Source organism: Alnus glutinosa, chromosome 12 (genome assembly GCF_958979055.1).
Source record: "Alnus glutinosa chromosome 12, dhAlnGlut1.1, whole genome shotgun sequence".
Taxonomy (NCBI): domain Eukaryota; kingdom Viridiplantae; phylum Streptophyta; class Magnoliopsida; order Fagales; family Betulaceae; genus Alnus; species Alnus glutinosa.
In genome coordinates this window covers 3443965-3464288 of record NC_084897.1, presented here as the reverse complement: position 1 = coordinate 3464288, position 20324 = coordinate 3443965, and the positions used below count along the sequence as shown (strand labels likewise).

The 20324-nt window shown below is 36.0% G+C and overlaps 1 protein-coding gene, 1 long non-coding RNA gene and 1 other non-coding gene across 4 annotated transcripts; 1 reads left to right on the top strand and 2 right to left on the bottom strand.

The window, feature by feature from the left end:
- Positions 1–573: 573 nt before the first annotated feature.
- Positions 574–3968, bottom strand: LOC133851168 (uncharacterized). Its single transcript, XR_009895759.1, has 2 exons — positions 3123–3968; positions 574–757 (listed from the first exon to the last, which is right to left on the bottom strand). It is a non-coding gene; the product is annotated as an uncharacterized LOC133851168 (long non-coding RNA).
- Positions 3969–10802: 6834 nt separating this feature from the next.
- TRNAG-CCC (transfer RNA glycine (anticodon CCC)) lies at positions 10803–10873 on the bottom strand. The gene has a single exon. It is a non-coding gene; the product is annotated as a tRNA-Gly (tRNA).
- Positions 10874–10940: 67 nt separating this feature from the next.
- On the top strand, positions 10941–17542 carry LOC133851014 (dephospho-CoA kinase-like). 2 transcript variants are annotated; one of them, XM_062287303.1, is made up of 4 exons: positions 10941–11387; positions 14624–14743; positions 15531–15676; positions 16990–17542. In XM_062287303.1, the coding sequence occupies exons 2-4, from the start codon at positions 14636–14638 to the stop codon at positions 17393–17395; spliced, it is 660 nt and encodes a 219-aa protein (XP_062143287.1). In that variant the 5' UTR covers positions 10941–11387; positions 14624–14635; the 3' UTR covers positions 17396–17542. The 2 variants fall into 2 exon arrangements, with proteins under 2 accessions (XP_062143287.1, XP_062143286.1); XM_062287302.1 differs by having other exon boundaries at positions 14545–14743.
- Positions 17543–20324: the final 2782 nt, after the last annotated feature.

The following is a 20324-nucleotide window of genomic DNA, read 5'->3' as shown; positions in this document are numbered from 1 at the left end:
TGTTGCAAATGAAAACATGGGGTCTGTGGAGCTGGGCGAAGAGGGTGAGAGTGGATTCCAAAAGCCTTAACGATTGAGAGGCAGCGATGAAGTGGTGGGCAATGGTGGTGTTTGAGTGGAGGTTTTGGAGGATTAGTTGGGCCTGAATTTGGTGAAAGTGAGTGGCAGAAGTACAATTGCTAAAGAGATGGAGAATTCTGTTCGTGATACTGTTCATTGGGTTGGCAAAACATCCCCGAATCATGCAGAATCATCTATTAAACGAGTATAAATTCTCTGTGTTCAAAAAGTATTCTAAACTTAATAGTCAATGCGAAAAATATGTAAACAATTCAAGAGAACGAGGGTAACTTGAGGTCCGTAGATATCGAAGAAATTGGAGCGCTGGAAACAATCCTCCTAGGAAGACAAAGATTTGAATTTCTGGTCGGGGAGAGCCAATTTCGGACTCTAGTTCACAGAGAGAGAGAGAGAGAGAGAGAGAGAGAGAGAGAGAGAGTGTCACGCCCCCATTTTGGGATATAAGGGGAACGTGAGTTTGAGTGCTAAAAACCATTTAAAAAGAAGTGTACATTTAAAACATATAGATTGTACTACTTATTATATTATTTCTGTCTAATAATAAATCTTTACAACGCCATGAATTTGAATAAGAGACATACTATACAAAGTAAAAGTTTGGTCGATCTACAATGAATTATTGCTTTTAGCGAGGTCTACGCCATTACAAAGGAACGACTCCGTCTTACTGTGTTATCTGAAAAGATTTGAGAAAATAAGGGGTGAGTTTGACAACTCAGTAAGGAAATCACAACAATAAAAGTATAATTTTCTTTTCAGGAGTTTTAAATAAAATTCAAATAATTTAGCAGATAAAGAAACAGTTAAATAACATGCAAATAGATCAAATGCAGCATGGTGTTGAATCATTTATACAGTGTGTCAGTTTTACCCTCCACCGGCCCACCTCCGCAATTTAACCATGTGCGGTGCACGTTACGTTTGGCACGTCCAAAAGGACCGATCCCGAAGGACCTAATTGCTCATCCTGTCGTCACAGAGAAGAGCCGACGGATTAGGAACTTCCCTAGGTGAAGTCCTCCCGACCGATAGCCCACACTTTTGGTGTGTTTGCCATGCTACCTCTATGGATCCGGATCAGACACGATGCAGCCGTGGGGTAAAACTTTGTGTAATATATGCACATATAATTACGATGATTCCATCATTTATCGCTCACATGGAGCACATGCAACATATACGATATGATGCACAAATACAACTATACCAAAATCTCATGAAATCCTCATATAACACATATACATTTGATATCATATAATCACATGATTTTTCAATCACATTTGATAATAAGAGTAATATCATGACAAAATAATAAAGAGACAATTAATATAAAGGATTAAATGAGTTTAGGAAAAATCCCCGACTTTTTCTTTTGAAAAGTTTTATTAAAATTTTGCCGGGGTTTTTAGGTAGTGTTCCCTTACCTGGATTTTCCATTAGCGACGGGGTTGAGCTTTTACCTAAATAAATTGAAAGTAGAAGCTTAGAAGAATATTCTAAAAAATTTGTAGTCTAAAACTTAATTAAAGTATACTTTACAAAATACGTAACTAGGAGCTCCAAATTATACCCCGTCAACATCCATAAATTCGCATTATTATTTAATGACTAAACCACCAACAAGTGTGACTCACTCAGTCCAATCACAGTAAATCTTCCAAAAATAATAGCAACCCCCATGCTTTACCCAAATTCACCACAGGACTATTCCCAAAATCACCTGCAACATCAAGGCAGTATTTGGCCAACAGGGAAACACGGGTTCTACCCAACATCACACACACACACACACACACTTAACAAGGTCCCAAACTACATCACAACAACTAGCCAATCAAAGCACCCATCCAAAACACCCTATCACATCAACTGTAACCACCACCACACAAACCCAGCCGAACACCCAGAAAATCACTCTACAAAACCGAATTCATCAAAAACCCAATCCCTCATAATTCCCAATAATCACAATCCAGAAAATCACCAACCACTCAGTAAATCAACTACTATAAATTAAAGCATAAAAATTATTTACCTTAATAATTTCCAGTACTAATATCCAAACATAAATTAATACCCAAAATCTTTCAGAATTTGTAATACCCATTTAATCGTTCCTCTCACCCAAAAATCCAACAATAACCAGAATTTTATTCACAATTTAACCAAATGAAATTAACAATTTCCAATAGAACTGAAGTATCCAAAATCTTCAATAATTATCCTGTCTTCTACATGATATTATTCACAACCTACCCAACTCAGGTCCCAAATTAGCCCTCAATCCACAACCAATTTCCATCCCCATAACTCAAGAAAATTATTAAAGAATCACAAATACTCAACATTAAATCCATTTGGTACTTCTCATAAAATCCCCTACAAAAATAACTCCAAACACAAAGCTATTCAGTCTAGAAATTTAATTGGAAAGTTTTGTAAAATTCCTCAAGGATAGAAATTAAACACATAAAATACTCATAAATTTCTACATAAAACTGATCTACTAAAATCCACAGAAATCAACTCATCATCAAATTTAAACTTAAATTTCAACAACGACCCATTTATTTAATTACCAGAAAATCCCAAAATAAATCACCCAAAATTTCAACATATACAAACCCATAGGAGTCCAACAATACCCATCACCAAAGGACAGTATTTCAGCCAGGATCAACACACAGGGACCACAATAATCACACCTCATAAACCTTAAATCAAAACAGGGGATTCATCCAAAATCACCTACACACATATACTCACTGCCTATACAGAACAGGGAACACAATCAGCACTAAAAGTACCCAATTTTATCTAAGCATCACGACAACCACTGGCTAGAGCAACCACCCACAGTGAACACACACATCACTGGCCGGAAAAACCAACACACAGAGAACACAATTCAAAACCATTCAGCCATCATCACCCAAAAACAGAAAATCACCAATCAATTGAAAAGCCCCAAAATCATAAAACCCTAATTCCAAAATAATCACAAATCAAAATACCCAAGCTAGATCATAGGGTATTTATACCTTGAGGATTTAATCCGAAAATCCACCGGAAAAGCCACCGATTCCGCCGGAAAAGCCACCGGAAAACGCACAGGAAGAACCGGGTCTTCCTCTCGGTTCTGACGGGTCTCCGTGGATCGGCCGGAAAATCGCCTTAGCCCGCCGGAAATCGGCATCTGGCTGCCGGACATGGAGGACCTCCGGAAGGCTCAAGTCGCACGGGTTCTCCCGGATCTGTCGGGTTTGGGTCGCGGGTCCAAGCTCCTGGGTTGATGGGTTTTAGCCCACGGGTTCGTCGGAAATCGCATCACCGGCGTTCCCTGGTCTCGCCGGCGTCACCCAGCTCGCCCACCGGAAGATCGGGTCCGATCTTCCCGATTTCTCTCCCTCTCCGTTCGGTCTCTCTCTCTCTCACGGATCCACCGGATCCTCTCTCCCGATCTCACTCTGTCACTCTCTGATCTCATCTCTCAATCTCACTCTCTCCCTCGATCTCTCATCTCAGTCTCACTCACTCCCTCTCGCTGTCTCTGTTTTCGGGCAAAAAGAACAGAGAAGAGAAAATGAGGAAGGAAGAAGAGAGAAGAAGAAAATTAAAATGAGAAAACTTTGTTTCCTATTTATTTATTTTTTTTTTTTTTATAAAAATTTAAGATATTACATAAAGAAAGGCAACCGGACACTTAGTTGGCAAAACCCTTCGATATGGAGTTCGTCTATATGGCTCACCATATATCTCAGTATCATTCTCCACCATTGTGGCAACTGAGAAACTCCACACTGAAACACAATTTTCATTGCCTACATGAAACAATAACAAACTTTCAATAGGAAATAGACACATCTATGAGAACAGAACAAAGTAATTCATAAAATACCATAAACACATGTACCATATTTCGCTTCAATAAACCAACCTTAAATTTTGTGGTTCCATAAGAAGCTCATAATACATGGATAGAAGCCAGAATAAACTTGGAGAAGCTCGAAAAAAAAAAAACAATATGCGAACACCAGTATCACTCAGTTTTAACCATATATTGCCTTGTGAGTCAAATACTGCCCGACCTGAACCCATATTTCATCTCTACTAAACTTCAACTCAACTATTTTTGTATTTACATTATCTTTTTTATATTTCTTTCGTTTAGCCAACATTCAGTTAGACCAATTAACTCAGACATTAGAACAAAGAAATTGAATTTAAAGTTAAAACAAATCCTATGTAAACTTCACTACTCTTTGAATCACCAGAATAACACCCTAGGTGGCAACTAATGAACAGAACACTGAAATAGTCATGACAATTAAGCATTATAACCCAAAAAAGAGTGTTTTCTCAAAATGACAAAAACAAGAACAACATTGGAAGGAAAGATATGAACTTCAAAGCTAGTAGTTAAATAGACATTAAATGTTGGCACCCACAGCCTGCCCTTGAGCATCTAACAAACTCTAAGCAAATAATATAATACACCCACATACAAGATCCAAATCATGCCCTTACTGTCTAATAATAGTTAATTTGTAGAAACCGTGTATGATGTATCAAACTACAGCTCTCAGAACATCTATCTAAGAGCTACGCTTAATAGTACTCTAATCCTAAGTTCAAATTGCTCAGGAAATAATAATAACAATCCTTATTTCAAGCCAAGAGTAGTTCAATTAACTTTTTATTTCTTGGCCAAACATTCTATAAAACACTATCACTGAAAAGTGAAAAGTACAAAATTTAAAAACCGCTAAAAACACAAGGCTCAAGAGATTTAATCAATTGGTGTATCTGGATTTACAAGGCAATGCAGAGTTGCAAACTACAATCTAGCTAAGTGTCACACACAAGAATTTCACTAGTTGAGAATAAGATGCATTAATAAACGCAGATAATCTCAAAATGAAGTTGAAAAAAGAAATCGAAACTTGCAATTAAAATATATCAGTTAATGACACCTAATCTCCTTTTTGTTTTGTTCAAAAACTAAAAGCTTTGACATCAAAGAAAGCCCTGAAAATTGAACCAAAGAAAACCCTAAAAACAATTAAGAAACCAAAATAATGACAAACCCATATCAACAAAATCCCCAAAATCATTTCAACGACATTTCAGAAGTGAAACAAAATCCCAAAAAGACTCAGGTTAGAAGCAAAACCTGAGAATAGAAGCAACTTGCAAGACGAAAAATCAACACAATCAAGTTTGTGGCGGAAGGCTCTGGAAGATGAAGTCTGTGCAATTTGTCCTCTTTCAATAAGTCTGGGTAAGCACTATAGCTGAACAGGTTATTAGTTCACTATTTTTTCATCAAGTGAGCAGAGAGAGAGAGAGAGACTAACCGTGGAGAGATCGGATAGGCAGTGGGTGGCGCGAATGGCCGACGATGGGCGGCGAAATACAGAAAAGGCGGAGAGAGAGAGAGACAGAGAGAGAGGGCGGCGATGAGCGTTGGTGACGAACTCGGCGGTGGGCGGCTAGTCTCCGGCTGCGTTGGCGGTAGGCGGTAGCAGTGAGGGGCGGTGGATTTGTTGGGAGGGAGTTTTTGAAAATTTTGGAGGAAAAGAGTGGGTAACGTCTGATGATACGTGAAGGTTAGCGTGTTTTAGAAGCTTCACGTTTTTTTTTTAAAAAAAAATAATAATAATAATAAATGCCACGTGGCACAAAAGCATGAAAAGGGTGAGCCGGATAGACGAACTCGTGGATATGAGTCGAATGAGGCTGGAAAGCGAACTTTTCTAAATCAACCATTAAATTTGTAACATCTACAATAATTTACATGTAGATTCTACAGATTCAATGATTAATTTAAAAAAGTGATATACAAATAATATGCATGTAACATGTTTCCGTTGGAAATTACATGGGCCAGCCCAAAAATATGAGCCAGTTTCTATAAGCATGGGGCTTGGGTCCAGCTTCATGATTAAAAATAGTTTTAGGCCATTTTAAAATAGGATAAAGATTTCTTCTAAATTCGGTTGGAGAAAGTTTTTTAAGCTTCGTTTAGTTTGCGGAATAAGTATTACATTGAAAAATGGAATATTTGTTATTGAGAATGAAAGAGAGTGAAATTGAATAGTTATTCTTACTATTTAGTTTAGTGACAACATATATACTTTAATTGGAATCGAATCAAAATTATTAAAAAACTCTAGGGGTGGCCTGCTCCAGGGGCGGTCGCACCCCCTAGCTCCATCTGTGGCTGGCCCATTAGAATATTCTATAGGAATAAGCATTCCATTCCATGAGCCTATTCTGCGAGCCAAACGAGGTCTTAGTCTGTAAAAATTATATGCGTGTCTTTGCACGTGAAAACACCTTTTTTTTCTTTTTCTTTTTTAATTACAATGACAAATTTGGAATTTTTTATTATTTAAAAAGTATGTGAGAAGCACATGCTATTAAAAAGCAAAGCATGTGTTTCTCACATACAAAGGGACACATGTTATTTTTAGGGAAAATTTTATTTAACCCCTTTGATTGTCGTCACTTTTGCAATTATTTTCCTAAACTTCAAAAAGTTTCAATTAGTGTATCCATATTTCAATTCCACCCATTCGTTAGGATTTTCCACTAAATAGTGTCAAAATTCTCAAAATACCCTTGTTTTATTTTAAAAAATATATAAATTTTTTTTCAAAGATTCAAGCGTGGGTATTTGTACAAATTCCGTTAAATCCTTAATAACGCCTAAATCCTTGTATTTTCTTTTTCTAAAAAAATAAAGGTATTTTGGGAATTTTGAAAATCCTAACGGATAGGTGAGATTGGAAAACAAAAAAAATTGAAAGATGAATACATTAAATTGAGAGTTTTTTTAAGTTTATGTGGGTAATTAGAAATGTGATGAAAGTTCAGGAGTTAAATAAATTTTTTCCTTATTTTTATAGACTGGGCTGAAGAAAGTTTCTCCTATCCAGTTTAGAAGAAGACTCTATCTTTTAAAAACGAAACTAAATTTTAATTTAATTTATTTTTTTATCGAACTATTTGCTAAGTTTTAAACTTTGCTACCAAAAATTTAAATCAACACAAATTGATATCAATTTATATTCTTCCTCATCAAAAGTATTATCCTTTAATAAATGAAGTTATTTCTCTCTCAACGATACAGAAGAGTCTAGAAGTTAGGGGCGAAGATGCGGGTGGATAATAACCACCCGCATTCGCTATCCGCATGTAATCGCTATCCGCACATGTGGATACGGATACAACTAGCAAAAATCAATATCCACATATGTGGATGCGGATAGTGGTTTTAAAGAATTATTAACCGTATTTGCATTCCATATATATATATATATATATTCACTAAAACAAACGTCGTTTTGAATTTGGTAAGTATATGACCTTTAGGTTATAATAGGTTTTCTTCATTATCATCTCAAAATCATATCTTATTGCATTTACCTTTTTTCTTTTTTTTTTTTTGATAATTCAAATCCAAATTATTCTATGAGACAATGACCATTTATGACTGATAATCGTGAATTGGGTAACAAGTGAAATATTAATTTATTTAAGCTTGCATATAGTAATAACAGTATTATTTAATCTTGCATATAGATTTAGATAGTAATACAAAATGTCTCTTACATCATATGCGGATAGTGGATAATAACCACAATAATTATGCGGATGTAGATAACAATCACATAATGCGGATCCGAAGATCTAAAAGTGATATGCATCTGCATCTGCATCCGCATCCGTATTTTCACTCATACGAGGAGTTTTTCTCTTTCAGCCGACAAACTCCCTTCTCTCTCTCCCAAATCTTTTTAAAAGGGACCACTGACGTAGCTCATCCACGTCGGTACTAAAAAATCTAATTAAAAACGGAGGAACGATAATTTGATTGTATTAAACTTATGGACCAATGACGATCTGTAGGGGTGAAAATCCGGAGTTGATTGGCCAAAATCGCCAACCGGCTCCAATAACCAGGTAGCTGGTTAACCGGATTTGTAATAACCGGCTGGTACCCGGTCTGGACCTGGTATTGAAATTTTGAAAAATTGAATTTTTTGACATATTTTTAGTATTGGGCCTATTAAATGTTATAGCTTAGTTGTGTTTATGTGGCAAATGCCAATATAAATTGGGACTTGCAGCTCTAATCCTAGGCTTGGTTGGGAACATATGTTTAGCATTTCTATTATACCCAGTGACTCGTGTGTCATCGGTGCTACCACTCTTCGGCCTCGCTTCTGAGGGAAGCATAAAGTAGACGCTAGTTCAGCTCAGTTCCAAAATTGCCTAGTTTTTTGTGGGTTTAAACTGGATAGCTCAGGTCTAGTCCCAAACCTCATCATGACGCTCTTCATGGCTCATGGTATTTATTTCATCTTCTCTTGGCCGTCATGAATGAAATTTCCGAGGTAATTAGGTGTAAAAGTAAAACCTTAAGGCTAATTTAATAACTTTCTTATTTTAATTTTTAAAAATGTAGTATGTATTTTTATTATTTAGTTATGAGATAATTGCACCATTGATCCATGTTGTATACCATATGTTGATGGAGATTCTGGTCGGTGACGTGGAAGTTGGTACTGGTGTGATCGCTCCCGGGTTAGTGACCTACAAAATGACAAGAACTCACGGTGGGTTTCCCCAGTGGTTCTCCTCCGACGCCCAAGTCAAACAAATGTTTTAGAGAGAGAGAGAGAGAGAGTGGTGTCGATCCATCATTCTCATACATTTTAGATGATGGATATATATATAGGCTCCATTTTACTGTTGATGCATAGTAAAGTCTTGTTATTGTACAATGTGAACAGTGACCGGTAAAATGTGTAGATATCAGGCATGATGCCACATACCAATTCCTGACTTGATTTGACAAGTACCAAGATCTCAATAAATGCTAAAGATCATGGTCATTCCCGACCAACCATATAATCCTGAGACCTGGGTATAACCCGAGTGGGGAATAATAACTTCCCGACAACGTCATAGGCCATTGTGATCATGGTCAGGTGAGCTTATTTCGGTTTTTAAGGGACATCACTTCTCCTGACGTGAACAGTGTTCGGGTACACTCTCAATAGTGACTGACAGGTTGATTCCTCGCCTGGTGAAGCATGGGCCCCCAGTAAATCCCAGATTTCCTAGGGTTCAGCCACCTAACCGCATCCCTTTGTCAGTCTTATCATTATTGCCTTGAGTCTACCAATGGAGCATCCGACACTTACGCTGCTCGGACCTTCAGTGGTCGGCCAATACATCTCCCGGGAAGGTGGTTTTATCAACAACATAATTACAAATCACTCACTATGTTTTAAAAAGTTCATTGGAGATCCTTATGGTAAACTATAATTACAAATCGATCCCCGGAGTCAAATTCTGTTAAAATTTTTAACATATTCTGTTAAATGCCACGTCAGCATCACGTGTCGCCAATAAGATGGCAACACGTGTCCATCTGAATAAAAAAATATAAATTTATTAAAAAATAAATAAATATACTTATTTTTGAAAAAGAAAAAAGAAAAAAGGAAGGCAAAGTGGTAGGCCAGCCACCCCTTTGCCTTCTTTTTTTGTTTTTTTTTCAAAAATAAGTATATTTATTTATTTTTCAAAAAATTTATATTTTTTTTATTTAGATGGACATGTGTCGCCATCTTATTGGGGACACGTGGTGCGACGTGTCATTTGATAGAAATTTTTAACGGAATTTTAACTCCAGGGATCGATTTGTAATTATTGCTAACCACAAGGATCTCCGATGAACTTTTTGAATCATAAGGAGTGAAAAATAATTATAACATACTACAGAGACCAATAATGCAATTATCCCTTTAATTATTTATATATATATATATCGATAATAATTGGGTATATATAATTGTTAAAACTGATAACTGCTCTAATAACCAGTACCAAACCAGTTACTTGACTGGCCAGATTTACACCCCTTAGAGCACTTGTAGTGAACTCGTCAAAATTTCAGCAGATTTTGATGAAAAATATCACTTTTGTTATTTTAGCTACTTAGTTTTCAAAAGTTCCAAATAATACACAATTCAAATATTATCTACTTTCAAATAAATACTATTTTTTATTATTCTTCAACCAACCAACAAAATACCCAATCCAGACTTCGACCGGACCCAAACCCACTTCCATGGACCCAACCTTCGACGAACAGCGACTTCACGACCGGTGGAGGCTCGACGACCGATTGTTCATCGCGAACCAGCTTCTTCGACAACCGGTGAGGCTCGACGACCAGTGAAGGCTCAACCTTCTCTGCTTCGATGACCGGCTTCTTCGACGACCGGTGGACGCTCGACTTCTCTGCTTCTAGATCCACCGGAACCGGCTTTCCACGACGACCAGTTTCTTCAACGGCTGGCTTTTCCTCACGACCGGCATCTTCTGGATCGATTTTGCCCTAAATCAGTTTCGCCCTTGATCGATTTCCCCCTCTGAGACCAACGACCTTCACCCGCGAAATTGAATAAAATATTGCAAAACAAGAAGAGACAATCGACTTTGCTCTCAGCAGACTAGACGAGCCATTTCAGCGCTCACCAAATTTATTGTAGCAAAGACGAGTTCGTTGCAGACACGATTTTGATGAAACTCGGTTGATTTTGACGATTTCCTCACTTTGACGAGCTCATTACAAATGCTCTTACGATTTGGTTGAGAATTTCTAGCAATGAACCAATAAAAACAAACAATTAGCGCAAAACTGCGCATCCGGGGAATCGAACCCCGGTCAGTACCGTGGGAGGGTACTATGATACCACTACACTAGATGCGCTGTACATTAAGTCTTTTTTTTTGACATCTATATATTCCTATTCTGTGACTCTCTTGCGCCTCTTGACTCTCTAGCCTCCTTCGCGCTCTCTCCCAACTGTCTTCTAGGCCTCTCCATTGCCGTCGTCACCTTCACCCAAATCGTTGCCTCTGCATCTCCATCGCTTCTCTCTCTCTCGGCCTTAAAATTCAGAAACTAAGCGTTAAACCCATTTTCGTTAACATCCCCAAATTTTCTTTTTCTAGGCAAACTACGGACCGCAATCGGTATATAAAAAGCTAAACAGAAGAAGAGGGAAGAAACCACAAATATCACCCAAACCAATAGTTCTTTCCCAAACTAACCCCACCCTGCCTCTCTATCCTCCACTCTACCACCCATCTAGTTATTACCTGTGCAAGACGAAGCTTGAAGCGGAAGCGGGAGCGGGAGCGGGAGCGGGAGCGGGAGCCAGAATCCGAAGACCAAAACGAGACTTGCAAGCTTCTCGTCGTCGAAGACCCAAAGAAAGAAGGTACCGTTTTTAATTATATTACTATAATAATTTTCCCTTGATCATCAGTTTGGTATCAGAAACCGTGAAAATTTATTGATTCTACTTGGTTCTGGTGGTACTATTCCTAGTTGGTGGCAATTACATTTTTATGCCAAGAAACGAAAGAAACATCAAAGTTTGTATAGGATTCACACTTTTTCTCTCGTTTATTCTTCTTTCTTGATAAAATTGTAAGTGGCAAGAATTAAGCCTAGAACCTCTTAAAGGGTAGTAAACCTGATTTCTGTTAAGTGGCGCTAGGATTCACTCAAAGTTTCTGCAATAATCTAGTTTAGAACATGAGATGACTTCCATTGGTCAAATCGCTCTTTAAATGGACGGGCATATAATATTTCTTTTTATTTTTCGAACTTTTTTGAATTTGTGAATTTTTGTTCTTCTTTTAGCCTTTAGTGGGGACTATCTTTGTATAGTATTTTAATTTGGAAATGAAGAGTTTATGGAGTTAGGGTTTAATCAGGTCCGGAAAATGTTGAAAGTTCTCTAGCATTTTAATTGCTGGGAATGCAGGTATATTTGTAATATTGGTGCTTTATGTTACAAGCTGGAACATGCAATTTAAGCACTGTGATTAATTTGATGAAATATGAAAGTAGAGTTATGAATGCATTCGAAAATTGAGAATTTTGGAGCGCTGGTCACAATGCTCCCCAATTGATGACAGAGAATGAAATTGAAGTTCTGAATGGTGATTAAACACGCCAAACAGATCTGACCTTGTGTAAATTGGTTGTAAATTTGGAAGAATTTGACATTTTGGGATTATGTAATTAAGGGGATTTAGGAATTTTGCAATCTAGCTTTGGTTAGGATTGGTGGAACTAGTTAAAGCATGCGGTGAAATCCTAACCATGCATGAACAGAGCAACGTATAGCTAGTTTTTTTTTTAAAGTATTTTTTAATAAGTAAAGAAATATCATTAAAAGCGCAAAAGGCGCAACCCAAGTACACAAGAAATATATAAGAGAAACACCTAGCTAGAATTAGAAAACAAGTCAAGAAAATCATGAAAATTAAAGAAATTAAGATCAAAAGCAGTTGTCCAATGGTAAAGAGTTGTGAAAAAGAAAGACTTAAGTTTCGTCACCATTCTGTCACTGGCTTCAAAACTTCTATAATTTATTTCCCTGCAAATACACTGCAAAAGGCAGGACGGAATCATCTTTCACATTACTGCACTCTGAGAACAGCCTCCCAACCCTCTCCAACAAGCAAAAAGGTCTATCCCAACTTGACTAAAAATAGCACTCTACAAGGCACTGACAATTTCATAATGGAGTAAAAGTTTTTTTTGATAAGTAAAAATGGAATATAATGGAGTAAAAGTTGATCCACAAACTCCCCTCTCACTGTACACATACAACGCCATTCAATTACAATAACATGCGTTTTCCTTAGGTTATTCATGGTGAGGATATTCCCTAGGGTGGCTGTCCAAACAAGACACTTTCACTTTCAAGAGAGCCGTATTCTACCAAATACTCTTCTAAGGGAAGGGGAGTGTTATCATGAGATACAAGGACGTTATAGAATGATCACCTTCCTACCTCAACTTAAAGGAATAAAACAAGTTAAAAAACGAAGCAAAAAATCCACCTGCCAATTGTGAGCATCTCTTATAAAGCTTACATTTCACCGATAGGAATCATTGGATAACTCTAAGTAATTTACCATGGAAGCATCCTTTACACAAGCAAAACTTTACAAATCCAAGAAAATATCCTTTAAGGACCTGATTTGCACACCACTTGTAATGTTAGAATCTAATTTTAGAGACATCTTCCGCCTCAAATCTGGTATGACTAGAAAACTCTTCACAACCCTTCTTGACATTTTTGTACAAATCCACCCCATAAGACCCATGAATCTCATTAGAACACCACGCACTCCATGAGCTATCATATTTGGCGTCCATTATGATTCTCCACAAGGCCCCTCTCTCATGCCCCTATCAAAGCCACTTCCCAAAAAGAGCACGATTGACCAAAAGCAAATTTTGGGCCCCCAATCTTCTCAAGCAATCGGAAAGCAAACCTTGGACTAGCTAAGTAAGCAGGTGAAATTTGAACTCATCACCTAGCCCACCCATAAGAACACTGTAACTTTTCTATGTGATTGGCAACACTAGTAGGAAGGAGAAAAAGAGAAGAAATACGTAGGCAAATTGGACAGGGTGCTCTTTATCAAGGTAATCCTTTCATCCTTACATTCTCTTTCAACTGGCTAAACGATGCTCAGTCTTTTCAATAACACCATTCCAAATATATTTTTTCTTAAAAGGAACTCCTAGCGAAATACCAAGATACTTCAAAGACAAAGAAGACACCGTGTATCCTAAAACACTGGCCAAGCCATCAACATTATTGACATTACTCATAGGAACCAATTTTGACTTGCTCAGATTAATTTTCAAACTAGAAATAGTTTCAAAGCATAAGAATAAGGCACACAGCTAGTGTAGATGTTTGGGTTTGCCTCGCAAAGTAGCAAGGAGTCATGTGCAAATAGAAGATGGGAAATATGAAGTGCACCAATGTTCCTAGATCCCACATAAAAGCCTGGAAAAAAAAAAGAAAAAAAAAAAAGAAGCCCCCATCTACAGTAGCGGACAACATTTTACTTAGAACCTCCATAACAATGACAAATAGCAACGAAGACAAAGGATTTCCTATCTCAACCCACAAGAGCTACTGAAGAAACTAAGAGTGTCATTCACTAAAACAGAAAAGCGCACCAAAGAAAATGAATGTTGGCAATAAATGTGTATTTGGATGTATATTAATACATCCAAATAGTGCTCTTTACTTTCAAAAGAGTGCAAATATGCTTATGGATCCATGTTAAAAATGGTGAGTCAAGCTACACTTTTTGCAGAATGTGATGCATGGTATGCTAATGTCATAATGGTGCCATTATGAAATTATGTGTTGATTTTATTTATGTGATGGGCATAAATGGGTAGTGGAAAGGATTGGTTTTATCAATGTTGTATATATGAGACTTGTTATGATGAAATGGTTCCACAGCATTAGAAAAAGTGAAATTGGCACCTTGTGTGCATATTTCTTCTTAAATATTATACATGACTGTGGGCACCTTAATAATTGTTTGCAGCTCCTTGTTGCGTGTGAGTAACTAAAAAACTGGATCCAATAGAGCTATATAACAAGATGAATTCAAAACCCTGTCACAGCTGGGAGAAAGAATGAGAATCGTAGGACTAACCGGTGGAATCTCTTCGGGAAAGAGTACCGTCTCCAATCTATTCAAGTCCCATGGCATCCCCGTTGTCGATGCCGACGTCATCGCTCGTGTAGGTTCCTCTCTCTCTCTCTCTCATTCATCAAATTCTCCATTAGATCTGAAACCATTTTGACATTTTGGCAGAGTAAATTTTCTGTTTCCCATCAAGCCCATGAACAATTATTAAAAAGAAAAAGAAATGAGAGAAGCAATTTTGTCATATCAATAAGCTGGAACAAATTTCCATAATTGATGATTCTGTTGTAATTTGTGATTGGCAGTAAAAATATCCCAGAACTTGCTACATAGTATGTGAGAAGCCATATCTTACCCCTTTTAGCATTTGTTATATATGTGTTCAAGTCACAACTTAGCATAATATGTATTTGAAAATATTCTTGATATATTAATTGAACAAACTATTGGGGTGTAATGTATCTTCGTGTCCATATTGTATCGTATGTGGACCATCGACAAATATGAGTTTGCATGCGTGTTTTTTTTTCTTCTTTCTTTTCATTTTCTCCGAAAAGTGTCTCATTTCGTCGTCTCAGTAGCAATTTATCTTAGTTGTCGAGTATACATGTGTCGGTGAAAAAGAAAATTAGGCCCCATATTTAAAATATATCACACTTAATATAATGTAATTAAGGTCTGAACTTACTAGTTCTAATATATTATATTATGGTCTCACCGAAAAAGATCATACAGTTCTAGTGAGCTTGGTCTTTTCATTTTGATAAGTTTGGTAGAATTTCTCACTTTCTTGTTTTAACGCCTTAAGCTGCTAGCAGGTCTTAACCTTTTGGTGGCTTCTGGTCTTTTTGCCCATATTTTATACTGGATTTTGTCTACAGGATGTGTTAAAGAAAGGCACCGGTGGCTGGAAAAAGGTTGTTGCAGCATTTGGAGAGGACATTTTACAAGCGGATGGAGAAGTCAATAGGCCTAGATTGGGCCAAATTGTGTTCACTGATCCTGAAAAGTGCCAACTTCTTAATCGGTACTGATAATTAAGTATGTGCTTGAAAATTTAATGAAAATTAAAAAATTTCCTATTCTTTTTCCTTTTGTGTTTGTCTTATTTCTTTTTATTTGGTTTCTTGTAAGTGTGGAATTTTGTAACGACCCAAGAAAAGCGCTAGTCATATCTGCACCGTCACTCCAAAAGGACTAGTTAATTTGAATCTTACATAGAATTATTTATAAAGCTTAATTTCATATAGTAAATAAACAGTGTGGGACTTAGCACCCATAAGTGTCATTATAAACCACCGAATTTATGTGAGCTACTTATCTTCCCAAAGTAAGACCGGGGTGTTACAATCTCTCCCCTTAAACTCCTGACGTTTTTGTTAGGACCATATCATGCAGTGCTCCAGTACCACTTGACGTTATTGGGTGGCTCTGATATAATTTGTAACGACTTAGGGAAAACACTAACCATATCTGCACTATTACCTCAAAAAAACTAGTCAATTTGAAGCTCCCTATAATCACTCATAAAGTCCAGTTTCACCTAGTAAGTATGTAAGCAGTGTAGAACTTAACACCCATGAGTGTTTTAATAAACTACCCACTCTATGTAGGTTACTCATCTTCCTAAAGTAGGACCGAGGTGTTAACAGAGTTTTGAATTGAACTTTTCATATTTTGATATGACATTGTTTCTATTTGTCTGGATCATATATGGCTATAGTTGTATCATTCTTGTCTGGCTTTATGGTAGTATGAAGTAATGTTATCAAATGTAATAAAAGAAACATGATATACTAATTGAATTTCTACAGGAACTTGTTCTTCTTGTATTTTTTTAACTTATTGCATTCATTCATTTTTTTTTTTTCTGGCTTCGAAAAATAAACCGCACGGTATTTTGTTACTTATTTTGCTCGAGTTCCCTTTGTGATATCGAGTAAATCGAACTTAGTTCCACTTTGGGTCAACACTAACACCATTCAATTGGATTGTCTGCTGGATGAAATTTGGTTCTCAAAATGTAGATTATAGAAAGTTGTTATCTTGCAAACATTGGTTATTTAGCTTAATTTGAAATCAGCCTGTACTTAACTTCTTCAAGGAGACAATTCAGCGGTCATGTTATTGCAAGCTAATTTCATGATTACCAAGCAGGTCAAGTTTTAGGAGTATAAACTCTTTATATATGTATAAAGTACCCCAATTACTATTATCCACATTGCCTTAATTTGCCACAATATTCTTGGTAATGCATTATTGGAAATGTGTATTGAACTACTTTCTCACAGAAATTGCATATCAATCAGTTCTGAAATTTGGTTATTGGTCTTCTTAAAGGATATTGGCTTCTTATATATCCTCTGGCATCTTCTGGGAAATTGTGAAGTTATGGAGGAAAGAGTTTAAGGTTATTGTTCTTGATGTCCCTTTGTTGTTCGAGACCAAGATGGACAAATGGACAAAGCCCATTATAGTTGTGTGGGTTGACCCTGAAACACAACTTAGACGACTCATGGCAAGAGACAGAACAAGCGAGGAGGATGCTGGAAACCGGATTAATGCTCAGATGTCTCTGGATTTAAAAAGGACGAAGGCAGACATAGTGATTGACAATACAGGATCATTAGAGGACTTGAATGAACAGTTTAAGAAGGTATTTTTTGAGGTCACAAAGCCCTTGACATGGACTGAGTTTGGGCTTTCCCGGCGGGGAGCATTATCGGTTCTTGTTTCGTCATTATAGGTGTTCTTATTTGCCGGAAAAATCGCTGGTGATAATGGTTTTGAGCCATTATGATAACTTTCCCAAACTTCATGTACTTGATTAAGATTTAAGATTTGTCAGTGAATCTCATTTAAACCAATATTTGCCTTGCACCATTTTTTTTTTTTTTTTTTTTTTTAAAAAAAAAAAAAATAAAGGATCCCTAATGGTCCGTTTGGGTGTTCATACTTTGATAATTTTATTTGTGCTTCATTTTATCCCCGGGCCAAGTTAATGAAAACAACTGTTGGGGCTACTGCTTGGGTCAAGACGCAGATTTGACAAAGTTTTTTTTTTTTAAATTGGGTTGAAAAAATTTATTTATTTATTTATTTTATGAGTAATTTAATCTCATTAAAAGTGCAGCAACCTTAAACTAACATGTGTTCAAAATACATGTAAAAATTATATGCATTTTTTACTTCTCAATTGAGCACATATGATTTGAACTTATGCCGGTGGCCCGGTGCAATGGATTGGGTCGAAAGAAACTTTTCTTCTCTTTTTAAGCTGGAAAAGGCGTCTGCAACCCATCATACTTTCAAAGTTGAGCACTAAGCTGGTTACAAAATATATTTATTATTTATTATTCTTGTTTTTTATTCACTGGGTACTCGAAGTATCCTATCACATTATTTTATCCCTTAAAATTCACTAGGATACCAATGATAATCGTTTTGTTGGGAATAATCTGAGACAGCATTCCACCGCAGTCGTTTTCCATGAATATAGGAACTTTTGTAATCTTTATATGTTCCAAAATTTACTACCTTATGGCATGTTTTGGTAACAATTTTTTTTTTTTTTTTTTTTTTTTTTTTTAAATGACACGTGGCAATGGTATTATAAGAATATTTCGACAAAATGAGCTTTTTTGGTACTCTTTAGTAGTTTGTGGGGCCCAAGTGATGCACTTTATACTTTAAAAACGGCAGGTAATTTAGAGGGCTTTTTTTATAATTAACCCTGTTATTATTTTTCAAAAACATGTTTGAGTTGTTTTTTAGAATTCAAATCTATTTAGATTTTATTCAACTTTTTTTAATTTTGTCTAAGGTTTTCTAAACAATCCAAACATAATTTCAAAAAACTAATTTTCTCTGTATTCGTAATTTTGAATATAATACAAAATATAAAATATAATACAAAAAAAAATAACACGCCCAAACAAGCCCTTATCTTTGATTGCTGCTTCAATTGGCCAAATCCAAGATGAAAATTACATTTAATCTGTTGATTTGTCCCTTCACCAGACCTGGGTAAGCCAAGTCCATTTCAAAGAGGTTGTGTACGCCTCCTAGCCGCCAAATTTTATTGATTTTTTTTTATTTTTTTTTATTTTCATGTTAGAGGTATATCTCTAACCAATAAAATGCTCGGGATATTACATATATTATTACGGTCCTCTTAGAACCAGACGTGAAAGTCCATAATTAACTAAATAATTAAGAGTATACGGTTGACAAGATCACAAGGCCCTAACTACTTAATTTGATAAGTCCGATTTTAACTTAATTATTTAACCAATTATGATCCGTCAAGTCAGTTTGTAAATAACTTTATTTGTAGTAAAAATGAAAGTCTCCTTACAAGCACCCATCCATGAGTGATTATCTAGTATATATTACTGCCATACAACTTAATAATTTAACAGTAAAAATCAATAATTAACTGTCACGTTATCCAAATTATATAACAGTCGTCGTATAACAGTTAAAGCAAAGAACAATTAGGAGTGCCCCGTCTTGTCACAAGTCACTCCTAGCCCTGTAAAGGCAGGGAAAGCCATTGGATTATAAAAAGTGGGAGATGAGTGCTACAATATTGTAGTGTTGGCTGGTGTATTCAGATGGAAATTTTTGTAGCAATATAAAATATAAAATGCTATTTCTACAAATGATCTTGGCCGAAGATATAAAATGTTATCCGCAATAAAAATTAAATTCTTGTGTATATCGTGCTTTTGCCTTTCTTTTTCTTTTTCTTTTTTATTTTTTATTTTTTATTTTTATATAAAGCTCTCCGCCATGCGCGTCCCTAATCAGGTAACAAGAAGTTGCTGTTTCTTTGGAATGCTGATTGACCACTGTCGGGGAGTATATATATATATATAACAACATTTGCTTTAAATATTAGGCTTTCTTTTTCTTTTTTTTTTTTTTTTTTTTTTTTTTGACGGTAAAATGTTTTTCGTTGAAAAAGAACTGTTTCTTTTAAAAACATTTTGTGATGTTTGGCTCGTACAGAAAATAGTGATGGCGGGCAATAGCCATTGACGTTCAAAAACGATTGGGGCTTTTGGCAGCGACATATATATAATAAACTGTGAACGAGCATGCATGCGAGAAGGAAAAGTTTAAACTCAAAAAATAGTTTACGGTATTAAAAAATATAAACTATTTTTTGAAGATTAAATAAGCTTTTCCGGTATGTTTTTCAGTTTGACCATCATTTTCAATTGCATTAAATACCAAAAAATACAAAAAAACATTTTTTGCCAAGAAAAGATGAATTTTATAGAGTTGATGAAAGTTGGTTGTATAAGAATGAGAAATGTAAAGCAAAATGAATCAAGTACTATTGCTATTTGTTTAGTTTTAGATATGTACGTTAACTAGAAAATGAAGCTATTTGTTATTGGGATGTGTTATTTCTATATCACATTATTCTATATCAACTCTACGTTAAGACACATTAGGTGTGAGACCCATGTATATGAGACCCACATGCATGGGTCCTACACCCTATGTATATTGGTGTAAAATTGATGTAGGGTAATGTGATGTAGAAAAATCATTTCCCATTTATCATTATGTATCGATCATACATGATTTGAACAAGGAAGCACGTGAGATAGTATGGAGATATAATTTTTAGTAAAATGGAGATAAATTATTTCATTATTTAG

Excerpts from the sequence above, each read along its gene's own strand:
- LOC133851014 (XM_062287303.1), top strand. The coding sequence starts at position 14,636 with ATGAGAATCGTAGGACTAACCGGTGGAATCTCTTCGGGAAAGAGTACC. Across the intron at positions 14,744-15,530 it reads ATGCCGACGTCATCGCTCGT|GATGTGTTAAAGAAAGGCAC; the intron begins GTAGGTTCCTCT and ends TTTTGTCTACAG. Across the intron at positions 15,677-16,989 it reads AAGTGCCAACTTCTTAATCG|GATATTGGCTTCTTATATAT; the intron begins GTACTGATAATT and ends GTCTTCTTAAAG.